General features: G+C 38.5%; 1 protein-coding gene across 1 annotated transcript in view; it reads right to left on the bottom strand.

The window, feature by feature from the left end:
* The window catches only part of pik3c2a (phosphatidylinositol-4-phosphate 3-kinase, catalytic subunit type 2 alpha), a 62,215-nt gene that overhangs the window by 34,791 nt on the left and 10,419 nt on the right, over nucleotides 1-17,005 (bottom strand). Inside the window, exons 3-4 of the mRNA XM_074676982.1 lie at nucleotides 611-708; nucleotides 184-344 (exon numbers count right to left, since the gene is read on the bottom strand). Of these exons, the coding sequence (XP_074533083.1) occupies nucleotides 184-344; nucleotides 611-708 (259 nt within the window). The remainder of the gene's footprint in view (nucleotides 1-183; nucleotides 345-610; nucleotides 709-17,005) is intronic.

Here is a 17,005-nt window from a genome sequence, read left to right as displayed (position 1 = left end):
CTTTACGGCATTCAACCAACAGTGTCGCTGTTGTGATGGCATTCCCTGATCGGCATGTAATGTCCGATTCTGATCGAGTCTGTAACCATGTGATTTCAGATCACATGATCTGATTTGGCTCCTCCATCCGTCAGGACCTGGCTCAGAGACTCAAACCACGACATACAGAGGTCGGACTCTTACCGTCACAGGTGAAGGTCACCGGCTGCTGAGATTCAGAGATCTCAATGGAAACTTTAACAGAGCAGCTGTTGTCTCCTCCGGGGTCTCTCTGGGTGATGACAGGGCTGAGGACATAGCCCGGGTTGGTGGACCTGTCGTCATGAGGGAACGTGGAGCGCAGTCTGGTAGGAGGGAAAACAACAACAGAGCAGAGTCAACACGCTGGCTCTGGATGTAGGTTTGCTCACCCAATGAAAACACATCGCCGTCAGCTCGAGGTTCAAGAAACTTTTTGGCTTTCACATATTGAAATAAGACATTAGTCCAGGTTGAATCAGTTCCTGTTGTGGTGCTTCTTCGTGGCTCTTAATGTCAAAAAGCACTAAAACTACCAGAGGAGATCTGCGATAGTGAGAGGAGTGCGATGGTCTTAGGGTGATGGCCTTACGTTGCTACGTCTTCACAGAAGGCGACAACCTCCAGGTTCTGAGCATCCTGCTCGTCCAGAGCGGCGTTTTTCACCAAGCCTTTTCCTCTCCCCTTGTCCTGAAGGAAACAGAGAAACAGAGAGACAGGGTCAGGGAGCAGGAAGGACAGGTATGGAGACAGACGCTGAGCCACCGCCTGTGGTTCATCACTGAAAGTGTCCAGCTCTTATGAAGCTCGTTTATCACTTTAACGGGGCTGAGCAGACCGAGTCTTCAGGTGATTTGTGTTGGAGGATTGTTAAAGAGGCAGTTTTATTAAAAACACCTCAGAGCTGTGAATCCTCCAGGGAGAAAAACATGTCAGAGGGACCAAAGAGCTTCTCCACCTCTTTAATTCACGAGTCTCTTAAAGCGGCGACACATTAGTCACACATTTAATTAAGGTTTGATTTTTATGCATGAATTTAGATTTAAGTTCAGATTGTTTCAATAAATTACAACAACTTTGAGATCATTTATAATTCCTATACCCCCTGTGAGGGGGTAACTTCAGAGCAACCATTGATGATTTATAGTTTTTTTAAGGGGTGAAACAGATTTCCTGGACATACACAAAGTGAATAACTTTATATATAAATGATCAAAATATGTTTTTATAATGATTGGCATCATTTAGCATTTTAATTTAGTCACATGCTGTGTTCAGGGCTGATGTATGCTAATCTGGCAGATAGAAGGTTAGCTTCTGTCTGCAGCTTGTGTCTGTGAGCTCTCTTTGACCCTGTGTAAACTTTCACCCAGTCTCCTCGCTCCATGCTCTGATCCAACAGTCACACACTGTGATAGCACATCTCTCTGAAAACTGACACCAGCTGTGGGTTGAGATAGTTGTGTCAGTCATGTTTTTGGCCAGTTACTCTCGGGTGTTTAGTTTAACTTAACCTCTTCATAGGCGTAGCAATGATTGTTATTAAATTGTATTGCTCCCGGATATCGGGGCTCATTCTCTTGAGACCAGCGCTGTAAACTTAATGTGATTAGAATAAATGCTGAACTGAGGAATAGCTCCTCTTGGGGTGATTCTTGAGAAGTGTATGACCAAAGAACTGGAAGAATCTACAATTTGGTGCCGTGAGCCGGGGAAAGACCGCAGGCCTAACAGAGGGCAGGTTATTCAGAAGATTCAACATAGAAACATTATGGCAACAAAGTCACGCTCAATAGCATCACATAGCTTTTAAGCCAAGTGGTACCAATTATAAGTTGATAAACCATATTTTATTTATTGAACCCAAATCATTTTTATCAAGGCATATGGAAAGATGGCCTCAATGTCACCTGTAAAACTAGTAAATACAAATCTGTATTATCAAGATATTTAATAGACTGAACTTAATTTCAGCAAGATGAAGGGTCTTCAACCTGTGGCTCTGGAGACTCTGATTTTTAAAGAAAAAAAGTGAGTTAAACAAAATAATCCAATAAAATAAATATAATAAATTAAATAAAATAAATTCAATCTAATAAATTAAACAATATAATTTTATCAAATTTCAAGAGTTACTCCAAAATTAAAGAAATAAAAACAAATTTAAAAAATAACAATTTTAAAATTTTTAATAATTTTTAAAGTTATAAAATTTACCACATTTTTGCGCAGCTTTCAGATTTAATTCTTTTGAGATTGTTGCAATCTTTTTCAATTATATATATTTTTTTTAATTTTTGGACATGTAGACATCACGTGTAGAAGAAAAAAATCCCAATTTTTTTGAAGATTTTGTAATTGTTTTGCAAATTTTGCAAAACATTTAAATTCCTTTAAAAAGTTCAAGTTAATTTTTTTTTTTGCAAATTTATGAAATTTAAGAACTTTTGGAATTTTATGACTTATTGATATTTCATAAATTTTCACATTTATAAAATTGATGACATTACAATTTTTCATTTTTTTTGTTTGAACCTTACATGATATTTCAGTCTTCTGTGTCTCCTAAAAGGCTGTTTTTTTCCAGTATCAAAATCAGGATTCTCTGTTATGAGTTTGATCTTTTTTTCAAATTCCAATTCTTCGTTTCAGTCTTTGTTTATAAACTGGATTAAAAAAAGTTTCCACTTTTCTCCAGGGGGGGCTAAATGTGTCTCTCTGACCCATGTGGGAAAATATGGCTCCTGGTGTAGTCTGTAGAAATCATCATCATCATTTTACTTTTTCCCTTGGTCTGGTGTTGAAAAAGAAAAGTAAAAATTGCAAAAATCGTGAATATCGTGGAATCACAATTTAAATGGAATCTGCCCCCGAAATATCGTAATAGAAGCAAATTGTGAGAATAGCACATCGCCCCAGCCCGAGACTGCGATTATTCATATGTAGTAGAAATCCCTGAATCTGTCTGTGAACCAATCAAACACTTTGTTTGAAACACACCGTCACACAATTATGACATCATCACATGAGGATCCCACAGCTGGTTCATGACACGTCAAAGGGGCGGGCCTCACACACTCAACACTTTGAAGATACTTTATAACAGGCATCCAGAAAGCTGGCCAATCAGAGGGAAGGGGTTTGTGGAGCGGAAGCCTTAAAGAGACGGAACTGAAGCATTTCAGACAGAGGGTCGTCTAAAAACCAGTGGGAGAAAATTTAGGTTTTTGAGCTGATAATTATGAGGAGACACTACGGGGGCACCAGAGAGACATAAAAAAGAATAAAAGCACAGCATGATACCCCTTCTTCAAGTTTTTGTGGATTCTTCAACAAAGTAAAAACTTCAGAGTCCTCTTTCTGACACAAACGGTCAACAACCTCCTGTAACCATGAATCAGAGATGTCGTGATACCAGAATCTGGAGCTCTGCTATCAGCACTGAGCTGCTCTACGCGTCTGTTTTTGTCTTTGTCTCTTTTTTTCTCACACACACACACACAGGCTACAGTCCTGAGACAGCCTCTTTCCAGGAGCCTGGCCCTGTGCCGGGAACTCGTAGTTACTCATGGCTTAGTTTACTGCCAGCTGCTGAGGAATGCGTTTCCTGTGGCACAGGAAATGAGAAGTGAAAGGGACCCGCCCCTTCCTGCTCCAGACTCTGAGCTATCAGCAAAAAGTGCTCAGTCACAGGTCGGGAATCTGCGAGTCTGACATCACCCTGAGCAGAGCCAGAGGAAGAGAAAGAGGATAAAGGAGGATGTTTGAAATGTCATGACAGGAGTTTATTTCTCCTGGGAAATTTTCAGCCCAGAGTTTTTGGAGGAGGGTGGAGAGATTCAGAGCTGGGTTTGATTTGGGAGGACAATGAAAGGGAAGAGTAGAGAAGTGTTTTAAGCGCCAGGTCAGCGTGACATTTTCACTCTGGATGGTTGGATGAGTAGATAAATCTCTATGTTACTTTCTCTGATGTGTCGCTCTTCTTCAAAGCAGCAAAGTGACCCAGCTTAACACCAGGAGACTGAAACCTCTCAGTCAGCATGGAGCGTGGAAAAGAGGCCGAGCCTGACCCCAAACCACCTGCAGGTCCCAGCAAAAAGGAGAGGACACCGGGTTCCTGACTGCGCAGATTCAGCCCCAAACTTTCCCTACACCAAGGGTCTTCAATCTGTGGCTCTGGAGCCTCATGTGGCCCTTTGACTCCTTTACAGTGGCTCCTTGAGGCTGTAAAAATATTTTCTAATTTTTTTTTAGGGTATTTTTTTTTATTTTTTTAGGGACGGAGGGTATTGACAATTAAAGACATGGATGCTAAATAAAATCAAGTGTGCACATTTTGTTGAACTGAATATGCATCACCTCTTGCAAAAAAGCTTTTAATTTTTCTGAAAATGTTTTGATGTTCCCCTTTTTTCCTTTTTTTAAAATTTGTAAAAAAAAGTTTTTCACAAATTTTGAAATTTTTGAAACTTTTCCAAATTTCAAAATTGTTTTAAATTTCTAAACTTTTTTTGCAAATAATTTAAATTCTATTTTTTTTTTAAGTATTGCAAACATCTGATTTTTTTTTTCAAAACTTTGGCAGATTTTAAGAAAAAATTGAATTTAAAATTATTATTATTATTATTATTGTTGTTTATATTTTTTCATATTTTTTAAAATTTTTGATCATTTTTGAAGTTTCAAAAAATGTTCAGATTTTTGTGCATTTTACATTTAATTTTTTTTAATTCTTGGACCCTCTCTTTTTTTTTTTTACATTTTTTAATTTTTATTTTTTAAACATTCTTTTCATACATAGAAAAAAAAATGGGGGGAGACTGTAGCAGGTTTTCAATTTTTCTTGAATATCTGCAACTTTTTCAAATTATTTCAATTCCTTTTTTTTTCTATTTTTTTAAGTTCTTGAAATTACATTTTTTATTTTATATTTATTTTCTTATTTATTTTTATTTTTAATGGAAATGTATTACATTTTCCAAATTTTTGAAATTTTAAAATTTTGAGAATTTTAACAACTAATCAAAATTTCATTAATTTTGCACATTTAAGAAACTGATGACATTTCAATGTTACCTTTTTTATTTTATTCACTTTGTTGTCCTTATTGTGAAGAGAAAGTAGATTTTGTGTCTCCTGAATGACTTTAATCCAGGTGAGCTGATGCTAAATGGCTCCTATGAAGGTAAAGGTTGCAGACTCCTGGTCTAGATTTACAGATCTGAATCCTCATAGTCCTTCAGTTTGGCTCCAGTGACACAGAGAGATGGAAAAAGGGGTTAATAAATTCAAACCTAGAGGAGTCAAAGAGGAAGAGGAGGTGTAAAAACGACAGAGAGTCTGGGAGAAACACTGACAGAGCAGGTTTGGAGTGTTTATGTTTGAGTAAGATCTTCTGCAGTAAAAACAAACACACACAGATTCTCCAAAGAGGTCGTGCTAGCCGACTGTTAACACACACACGTACACACAAACACACACACTCAGCAGGCCGTGCAGCGGGACAGGCCTGGCTTTGTTTCACTCTATCGATTTCTGCTGGATGTGGAGCTCCTGGTGTCTGGGAGCGTCTTCACATGATTCACACGTTGACTAATCTCTGGTTTCACTACGATGTGTCAGCGCGCTGAGTATGAGTCCAGGAACACGCTGTACGACGAACAGGAAGGTTAGAAACCCTATGATGGATGAAGCTCAGGGTCACGGGCAGGAAGCTGTGGCGACAGTTTGAGCTGAAGGATGACGGACATCCACAAAGGGAAGTAACGACCATAACTGTCTTTTTCTAATAATGAAAAAGATGTTAAATTTCTCTATTTTTATCAAAATGAAACTTTCCTAACAGGAATGGAGTTGGTGTTTTTTCTACTCTCTCCAAACCTGCTGAGTCCTCTGATCACAGCGTCCTCCTGACTGTTCGCTGTGGCCAGTCTCAGCTCAGAGCAGAGGGTTTTTCTCTGGTTTTTCTCTGGAGCGTACTACGTCACTTCGCTGGTCACGTTCTGCTCCAGAGTGAGACTGGATCCACTATAACACGTGACTTCACCAAAATGACACAGACTTACAAATATTCAGGCTATTTTTCTGGGGCAGTGTGACCTCAGAGACTGAACAGAGCTGTTACTCAGCTGTTTAGACACATTGAATAATGGTAGTTTTTCCTGATGTGGAAATATGATCACAGAGGGGGGCATGAGAGTCCTTTTTAAGACACTGAGGGGTAATCTTTGCATGTGGCACCAAACTTTCCTTAACACATGCATGACACAAACAATACAGAGGGAGGGAGATTCAAAAAGCAACTTTCTTATATTTTAAAGAGTGAGTGGTGAGGTGTTCTTTGCTTTATTTTGGCAATTTTAGTCTAGATCAACAGTCTTCAACCTGTGGCTCTGGACCCTCATGCGGCCCTTTGACTCCTTTGCAGTGGCTCCTTGTAGCTTTAATAAATATTACTGAAATTAAGATTTTTAAAAATTTTTCTTACAGAGGGTATTGACGATCAAAGACGTGGACGCTGAATAAAATCATGTGTGAAAATTTTGTTGAACTAAGTATGCATTGCCTCTTGCAATAAAGTTATACAAAATTTTTAAGATTTTTGCAAATTTTTTAACTATTTGCAATTGATTGAATTTCAATTTTTTTAATGCTGCAAACAGAAAGAACACAAACATTTTTTGAAAAATTTTGCATTTTTTTATTTTAAATTATTTGAATTAATTTTTCAAATTATTAAAATAAAACTGTGGAAAAAAATACATTTTTGATATTTTAACATTTTTTTGTACATTGAGCAAATTTTTGAAATTGAAATTTTTACTTTTTGCAAATTTGAGAAATTTTGGCTTTCACTAAAAATTTAAATCATTTTGGAGTTTTTGCAATTTTGTCACTTTTTTAAGTTTCATTTCAAAAAATTGCAAGTTATTGAAATTTTATATGTTTTTCAAATTTATGGAATTAATTTCATTTTTATTACCATTTTATATTTATATTCAAATAAAATTAATATACATCATTATTATCATTTTAATATTTTCAAATTTTTGAAAAATAAAAAACTAAGACATCACATTTACAATATCATAAATTTTATTATTAAACACAAAAAAACCTCTTGTTATAATAATTATTCATTAGATTCTTAGTATGTTCAGAATTTTAATTCACTCTAATTTTTTTTTTTTTTGTTTTTTTTACATTTTTAATTTTCATTTTTTTAAACTTTTTTTTTTTTTTTACATCGAATAAAATTCCCCATTTTTTGGAGATTGTTGCAAGTTTCCATTTTTTTGAATATCTGCAACTTTTGCAAATTATTTCAATTCCATTTTTTTTATTTTTCACGTTTTTGAAATTACTTTTTTTTTTTTTAAATAGAAATGTATTACATTTTTCCAAATGTTTAAAATCTTTAAATTTTGAGAATTTCAACAGCTGATCGAAATTTCATAAATTTTGCACAATTATGAAATTGCTTACATTTCAATGTTACCTTTTTAATTTTAATAAAAATACCCCTCTTTAAACCCACACAAACATTGGACATAGAGGAACTTTGCTGTGAGACTCCGGCCCACAGCTCCAGCCGTGCTGTGCTCTCTGGTAATTCCAATCCCAGCAACAGTATGAGGTTACAGCAAACACCCGGACATCAGACACCTCCTGCATCAACGCTGCCAAGCTAATGAAAATGACTTGGCTGATGGTGCCGTGCACAGGAGGCTTCATCTATCAGGAAGATCAGGATGTAAACCTGAACGCACCACACAAAGAAAAGCTCGGGGTTCAAGCTGCAGCATGCAGCCCTCAGCTCAGCATGAGAGAAACTACAGCTGCTGCAGGCGTCAGATTACACCTGGAGACTCTGAGTGACGCCTTCATCCACGTTCACTATGTGCAGATTGATTTAACAACACCAACACTCAGCAACCTGTAAGTGTCAGCATGTAAACACGGCTGGATGAAAACAGCAGCACTGACTCGACTTTATGAGAAGCTGGACAGTTTATATCAGAGGAACCAGCTGGGAGACACTAACCAACTTCTCCTTTCAATCAGGAAGTGAGCAAGTCTTAACGAACTCGCACTTCCTGGGTTATGGAGTGAACTCTCTGCCTTTAAAACACGTGGTCGAGGGACGGATTAAGGAAGCGATCTGTTTGTTTTGGGGCCAGAGGATAAAACGATCTGCACAAAATCTGAAGAACAGTTACAGAAACAGAAATGACATATTTTATAGATAGATATTTTCACATGGTATAGAGACTTTAAACTCCAGTTGGTTTGAATTTATTTTAAATGGACAGACATGTTAATAAATGTACATATCCTACAGTGCAGCACTGTTTGATCAGCAGAAGAAACTACTGTTTTAAAAATGTCAACATGGCATCACTTACAGTGGGGAAAATAAGTATTGGAAGCGTCAACTTTTTCCCATCATATGTATTTCCAAAGATGCAATTCAAACAACTCCAATAATCCACACATGAAAAGAAATCACAACGTTCAGGTCCATAAATAATGATTGTGGTGAATTAAGTACGATAACACAGGAAAAAAGTATTGAAGACGCTAACTGAGACTCATCTAATACTTAGTGGAGAAGCCTTTGTTTGCAATGACAGCTTCCAGAAGCTTCTTGTATGTTTGAACTAATGGCCCACACTGCTCAGGTGTGATTTTGGCCCATTCCTCTGCACAGATTGTCTTTAAATCTGGAATATTCTTTGGTGAACCCTTTTCTTTACTTCTTTCCACAAATGTTCAGTTGGATTGAAGTCAGGTGATTGACTAGGCCATTCTAACAGATTGATTTTCTTTTTCTGAAACCATTTGAGAGTCAACTTTGCCGTGTGCTTTGGATGGTTGTCCTGCTGGAAGGTCCAGCCACGTCTCATCTTCATCATCCTGGTGGATGGCAGCAGATTCAGATCAAGAATTTCCCCATACATGGCTCCATTCATTGCTCCGTCAGTTATATGAAGTTTGCCAACACCATGAGATGAGAAACAACCCCATGCCATGATGCTTCACCTCCAAACTTCACTGTTGGTGTAGTGTTTTTTGGCTGATGTGCAGAGCCATTTCTCCTCCAAACATGGTCTGTAGTATGACAGCCCAAAAGTTCAGTTTTGGTCTCATCTGACCAGACAACATTCTCCCAGTATTCTACAGGCTTGTCAAGATGCTGTTTAGCAAACTTTAAACCAGCTTCAACATGCCTTTTCTTGAGGAATGGAGTCTTGTGGGCTGAGCGTCCATAGAGGCCATGGCGGTGGAGTGCATTGCCTATTGTTTTCTCTGTAACAATTGTACCTGCTGCCTCCAAGTTTTTCTGGAGCACTTTCAGGGTGGTCCTTGGCTGGTTGAGTCCTCTTCTGACTATCTTTCTGACTCCCTGGTCAGAAATCTTCAAGGAGCTCCTGTGCGTGGCCTGTTGATGGTAAGGTGGTGCTTCTTCCACTTGTGAATAATGGCCCCAACGGTGCTGACTGGAATATTCAGGTGCTTTGATATAAGTCTGTAACCAGTTCCATTCTGATGCTGAGCAACAATCAGGTTGTGAATGTCTTCAGAGAGCTCTTTGCCTTTACCCATCATGAGGTGTGTGCTATTTAACTGCTTGGTGAAAAAAACACCTTTTTTATAGGACCATCAATTTGCTCTAGCCCAGCTGATGTTGGTTTGCACTAATTGGAAGTTCAAGTAATAATTACTGACAGATTTCAGGTGGTATGGTGCATTTCCTGTCCAAAGTATAAAGCCTTTCCATGGTGTGTTCAATACTTTTTTCCTGTGTTATCGTACTTAATTCACCATAATCATTATTTATGGACCTGAACGTTGTGATTTCTTTTCATGTGTGGATTATTTGAGTTAATACCAATGTCTGGGAGAAATTTGGTTTGAATTGAAGCTTTGGAAACAAATGTGATCAGAAAAAAGTTGACACTTTCAATACTTATTTTCCCCTCTGTATTAGCATATAGCTGTGACTCTTGAACGATCTTTCAAGACCCAAATAATCTTGTTTTCTCTGACTATGTAAACACCAAACTCCCTAAGAAGAGTGGACTCTCTTCCTTTAATGTCTTCTTTAATTGATTTTGGTAAATATTGGTTATCGGCCATAATAGCAATATTTATATCGGATATCAGTGCATCCCTCCGCAGGGCCACCGTATTTAAGAGCGCTGAGGAAGTCCTGGTTTCTGACCTCAAATTTCTGTACATGTACTTTTTACTGTTTTCATTTTTGTTTCTGTTTGCTTCACAGAGGATTTGTGTTGATACCAAGATATCAAGATCGCCGAATCAGAGGCACAGCTCAGGTCACATGACTAATGGCCATCCTATACCTCCAATATGGCTGAATCATGCTTCCTGATGTGCTTCATTTTCTGTTTCTACGTCCATGTTTTATACAGTCCATGGTTTTAATCTTTGATCAAACCTTTCAAAACCTGAAGATTAGGGGAATATTACTCCAAAAAAGAGGCTGCTTAAAGAAGCTGGGCTAATGTTGGCAGCTCTGCCTCAGTTTCTCATTTGAAGTAGTCATAAATATGCGTATTTATCAACACAAACAAAGCCATCACGATCTTTTTTCACTCCCTCATTAGGCTCTTATCTGTTAATTTGAGCCATGTGCTCCCACTCTGATGTTTTCCCTCTGAAAAGTTGCATAATTCACCCTTTTCCCTGAACACATTCGCACTATTTTTGCTCCTTGCATCAGTATTTGATTTGCTTCCTCGCTCCTTGTCCACAATATGTCTTCTGTTTTCTCCGAGTAAACAAGGTGAAAGGTTCCAGCACAGAAGCCTGTTTGTCCGATGAGTCACACATCCCCGCGCCGCGACATATTTTAACCCTGAAACTAAATTTACAGGGTGTCAAAAGGCTGCTGCTCCGTCCAACAGTTGTGTGGAGGTGTAATTAGGTGATGATGAAGAAAATGGGGCTGAGGCTGGAGTGGGACGGTGTGGAGGTGTGAGGAAATTACAGAGCTCCTGAAGGTCTGCGGGGGAAGGAGTTCACAAATCACACAATACATGACGGCGTATTGTGGTTTCCTGCAGCGATACGTGATCTTAAAATCTCAGAAAAATGAGCCTGCAGGTCGTTAACGTGACAGAGAAAGCAGGTACGGACAAGCTGTGAAGAAATGAGCTGGTTAATAACATAATCCTGACCTCCTTTGTTCACCACCTGCATTATTTCACTAATTACAGCTCACTGTAAAACACGGATCATTAACTACAGCTGTTTATTCTTGTACCCATGGTAAAAAAAGATCTGCAGCGTGTTCAGAGAAATCTCACAACTCTGAATCAAGAAGAAGTGCCGTCTTTGAAACGAGCGAGGCCAGAGGAATGAATCCTGCCAAATCCAGACACAGAGGGAGTGTAATGACTCATTTAGTGTCTGTGCTGCTTCACAAACACAGGAGTCCAGGTCTGAACAGGCTGAGAGGTGCTGAGAGGTGTGACGGCAACAGGAGAGACAGTTTCTGTTTGACTGATGAAGACGACTAACCCAGATATGAGGAGAAAAACAGTGACGAAGCAAAGAAAACAGACAGGTCTTCAACCTGTGGCTCTGGTCCATCATGTGGCCCTTTGACTTCACTTCTGACTACATCAACAGCCCACCAACTTTCCATGCACCATGATAACTTTTTTTTTAAATTGAGCATTACAATCAAGATATGTTATTAAATTTAAGAATTATTTCAAAATAAAGAAATTGAAAATGTTTTAAATTTCAATTTTAATATATATTTTTTTAAATCATGGAAATTTCAAGATTTTTCAGAATTTTGTAAAGTTTAAACAATACAATTTTTTGTTCTTTTGCAATTTTTTTTTATTTGAATTTTTTTTACTTAAAAAAAATGTTTTTCTAAATAGTTTTTACATTTTGATTTTTAAACTTTTGCAGATTATTTAAATTTACATTTGTGTATTTTTCCAAATCCATTTTTTTTTTTTTGCAAATTTTTGATAATTATTTAAGTTCCAATTTTTGTAAAATTTTGCAAAGCATTGAATTAAAAATAGTTGAAGTAATAATTGTTAATTTTTTATATTTTCTACAAATTTTTCACATTTCAAGATTTTTCTGACTTTTGCATAGTTTTAATAATTCTTTTTTTTTCATTTTGCATTTTTTTAATTCAAATATTTTTCCTTTTTTTTAAGATCAAATTCTCCAGACTTTTGCATAGTTTTTGCACTTTGATTTTTGAGATTTTTGCAAATTATTTGAATTTAAATGTTTTGTTTCTTTTTTTAATCCAATTTTTTTAGATTTTGCAATTTTTTTTTATTTCTGCAAATTTTGCAAATTATTTAAATTCCATTTTTGTACAATTTTGCAAATCAATGAATTTAAAAAATTGAAGTTACAATTTTGATTTTATACATTTTCTACATTTTTTGAAATTTCAAGATTTTTCAAATTTTAACAACTTATTGAAATTTTTAATTTTACATTTTTTTCTGTTTTTCAAATTTTGCAAATTTTTTGAAAATAAAAGACATCACATGTACAATTTTAAAAACACTAAAAATATCATGTAGATAATTATTCACTAGATTTTTAACTATGCATAAATTGTATGCATTTCCTTGTCTTTACTGTGAAGATAAAGTAGATTTTGTGTCTCCTGAATGACTTTAATCCAGGTGAGCTGAGGAAAAATGGCTCTTTTTAAAGTAAAGGTTGCAGACTCTTGATGGAGAAGGTTAATCATGATGGGTTTGTTTGGTTTGGTGGATCAATCTCTGGTTTCTTGTTGTGTAAAAGTCTTTAGCAGGATGAGTACTACAGAAGCGTTGTCTGTTTAGTGTTAGACAGAAGATAACTCTGACTAACATCCAAGTTGGAGCTCATTTGTTCCATTTTACCCCCTCTGCCCCAACGACCACATCTAATGCTACACTCATGTCGACCACAACAGAGCGCAGAAACCTCAGGCTGAATCCCAGAAACTGTTGACACACACTCTTACAACTGGATCAGTTGAGTCAAACCATTATTCATAGTGTAAAGCCACTCATCAAAGGAGAATCAGAGGCTACGACTGTTCAGAGTCGACCTCTGAAACCAAACAGTGAGCATGAAACCGTTCTGGAGGCTAAAAGAGTTTATGATAAAGTTTTAAACATAATGTGAAGAAGAGGCTGCACTGAAACTCAACCCCAGTGTCTCTATCTAATCAGCCTACGAGTGCTGCAGAGTTATTTTTACACCCTGGTGGGCGTTCACTCTCATGGCTGACACTAGCTGAGAGAAAGTCAGAGCATAAAGGCTTTACAATGAGAGCATCATGAAGATGAAGAGGAACAACAGCTCAAAAACACTGCTAGCAGAGCTTTTTGACGATCACATGGCGATAAAGGGTCGACATCTACACAAACATTCTCCTCTCAGGTTTCCTCAGCTCAGCAAGTTTGAAGTCTGTAAACAAATCTGCCCGAGTCTGCCTGCCATGTAGGAAAACCCCTCACCAGTGTACTACAGAACAGCTTAACAAAACTTCCTCAACAATTTATTACATAACGTGTTGGCCAAATCCATCAAAACACTGGTTTAGTCATTAAACAGAAGCCAGAGAGAAACTGTTTTCACTGCACCGCAGCGTTTCACTTCCTCCTGACAGAGTGAGAGCAAACCCTGATGACACTGCACCAGCTTGGCCGTGTCATCGCTGGACGCTGATCCGTGTGGTCCGAGCTCGGAGAGAAACTCACAGAAAGCACCTTTCTCTACAGACTCCTCATGTGGTTTAGCTGTTGCTGCTGTTATTGTCGCTGTGGCTGGATGTCAAATCTACTTTTCTCAGCCTTGCCTGCCTCCTTTTTGCAGCAAAAAGTAAATAAATAAAAAAATACAAACCAGATTAAATTACCTTTTTTTGATCAATGCTTTTTCTGATATTACTTAAACATTTGAATTGTAACATTTGTGCAAATGTTTGTCATGAATATCCAGAAGTCAAAAGACTTCTTTAAAGAGGGGGTGCTCTTCTCTTTTATTTTGTCCTTCTTGTGCCCCTGCTATAACTTTACATGGTTTAGAGCCAAAAAAAAACACATTTCCTCTCACTGGTGTTTTAGAACAGCCTGCCGTCCCTTTAAGGCTCCCTGCTCCACAAACCCCCTTCCCTCTGATTGGCCAGCCCTTTGGGGGAGGGATGTCGGAGATGGGGTCATGAGCAGACCTTGGTGTTTGAGGTCCATCGCTCGTCGCAGTTCACTGACAAATTTAGTGATTTCTGCAACAAATCAGTGTGTAGAGGTCAACCTGGGCAATGAAACAACCGCAAATGAACTTTGCCGGGATAGAAATATGAAACTAGGTCGATAGAATTTTGATAGAAGTCATTGGTTCATTTGATAGACGTTTGATTAGCCAATCAAATCTGGGAGGAGGAGATGAAAATATAATTATTTAGCGCCCACAGAGTGATTTATCAAACCTGAAGCTGTTAGCCGACACTGTTTTTGCGTCTTTATTTAGCACGTTAGACAGGCAGGTGCAAACCGGCACAGTGTCACACACAAACGGCTACTAAAAACAGTGGAGACATATCATCTATCCAACAACACTATTTCTGAGTTTTGATTATTTAACTGGGGCTTCGTCTGTGCAACGATGGCACGAGGGCGGTCGCCACACCGGACACAGCTCTCACTTCCTGTGCAGCAGCCTGCGACCCATACGTCTGATTTCTCCACCTCCATGACTTCAAATTCATTTTTCCTTTATGGCCTCTCTGCTCTCCAAACTCTCCATGGTGTCAGCAGCTAGCAACACACCCACTAACAACAAAGCAAAGTAGTAGTTTGAACACGCAACATTACAACTTAACATCCATGTGTGCAATACAGAAAGCATGAGACTCCCTTTTTAAAGATTCTGTATGGGTTTTATTTCCCAGCATTCCTGGATTAAAGGAGCTTCTTCCCTGAACCAACAGAGAGCAGAGCTGGCTCTGACATGTTTCAGGTCATATCTTTAGACACGCTGATACTGCAGAGCTGTTCAGGCTTGTTCCTGTTTACAACAACAGACTCTCAGTGCAAGAGGCGTAAACAACACGGGCAACCAAACCAGATAGCAGCAGAAACAACATGCAAATGAAAGAGAAGTGAAAGAGTACGAGAGCTAAAGTAGCTCGCTTTACGTAACCCTGTAGTCTGACTGAGACATAACATAAAGACAAGTGTAAACAAACAGGCTTTCATCTTTTTAAAGACGCTCACATTCCTCCTTTCTACACATGCTCCATCATCTACCCAAACGGCGATAAATCCTGACCACCAAAGAGAATCCTGGGAACAACAGCCTTCCTTGTACAGAGCTTCAAGGTTAATTATCACCCTGGTGTGAGAAACATCCCACAGAGACTAATTGTTTGGTTGTGACACAGCGAACAGGACACAATAAGCAGGAAGTGTGTGTCACAGACCTCTAACTATGACACAATGTCCCAGATTTTGAGAAACGGCGCTAAGATTGTTCGGATGAAGCGCGTTTACTCTTACTAATTTCCTTCCCATGAACAGATTTACAGCCACTGCTGAATCTGGCGCTCGAAGAGGAAGACGTGGAGGGTGACGAGTTCATGAATGTGCTGCCGTAAACATGCAGCCAAATGACAGATGGTTGATTAGTTTTAGGGGGAGAAGCAGGATTCACAGGCAGCCGTATCCCATGCCACTTGCCCTTAGCGCTGTCCCGAATGTGAGCTCTAAATATTCATCACAAAGAATCAGACCACTCGAGTCTCTCATGGTGAGATTAATGAGAAAACGCTGCTCAGGGAAAGTAAGGGGCGACACAGTGGGTAGATAACCACGATGAAAACATGTAATTACAGCGAAGAGGAGGAAGGAGGATGTTCAGGAGGAGTCATGCAGCTGGAGGAGGGAGTTTGATGAGTGTTTTAGTAAAATTAAAGGATCCATCCGCATCTTTCTGGCTGAACTCTGGAGTTCATGCTTCATGCTCTACCTTACACCCTGAGCAAAGACGGACTGGAGCTCCAGGTAGAGATAATACTGCTACCACTAAGCCAACAACGGCCCTCACACCACAACCTTTGATATAGATCAGCAGGGAGAGCTCACTTCTGCAGCATTAGGCTGTATGCCCTACCTCCTCTCATCTATATCAATTTAAGAAGACATAAGAGGAGAAGAGAAAGAAAGCAGGAAGAAGAGTTTGTGGGGTATGTGACAGGAAAACCAAAAAGAGGACTCTGCTTGGGCTAAAGGAAGAGCTGTCTGTATGCTCTACCTTCAGATTTACACTTGCAGAGGAGGCACAAAGTCATAAAGTGGTCAATAGAGTAAGAAAAGAGGAAGAAAATAGCAAATCCAGGGCAAGAATACAGATATGACTAAAGCTTACTCTTCAAGCAACAGGCTGTATGCCCTACCTCCCCTGAACTCTACCAATTTAAGAAGACATGAGAGGAGAAGAGGGGGAAAACAAAAATAGGAGTTTTTGGAAGATTTGAAAGAAAAACAAAACAAAATGAAGACTATACTTGTGCTAGAGTAGGAGCTGTCTGTATGCTCTACCTACAGATTTACATTTGCAAAGAAAGCTTAAATACAGAATGTGGTCAACAGAGTGTGAAAAGAGAAAAAAAAGGAAATCAAGGGCAAGAATACAGATATGACTAAAGCTTACTCTTTAAGTATAAGGCTGTGTGCCCTACCTCCCCTTGACTTTACTATTATCAAGAAAAGAAGAGGAAGGAGAGAGAAAAAACAGTCTGTTTTGAGATGTTTAAAAGAAAATGGAGATGGCCTAGCTGGCAAGAGAAACTTCAGGCTGGAGTTAACACTTGACGAGTAAGGCTGTATGCCCTACCTCCTTTCTACTCTACCAATTAAAGAAGACATGAGAGGAGAAGAGAGAGAAAGCAGAAAGAAGAGTTTGTAGGAAATGTGACAGGAAA

The sequence above is a fragment of the Halichoeres trimaculatus genome, unplaced genomic scaffold, assembly GCF_033239565.1.
Source record: "Halichoeres trimaculatus isolate MK-OKI-2021-1 unplaced genomic scaffold, fHalTri1.1 fHalTri1_scaffold_10, whole genome shotgun sequence".
Taxonomy (NCBI): domain Eukaryota; kingdom Metazoa; phylum Chordata; class Actinopteri; order Labriformes; family Labridae; genus Halichoeres; species Halichoeres trimaculatus.
The sequence above is the reverse complement of the archived record's forward strand: the minus strand, read 5'-3'. Positions and strand labels throughout refer to the sequence as shown.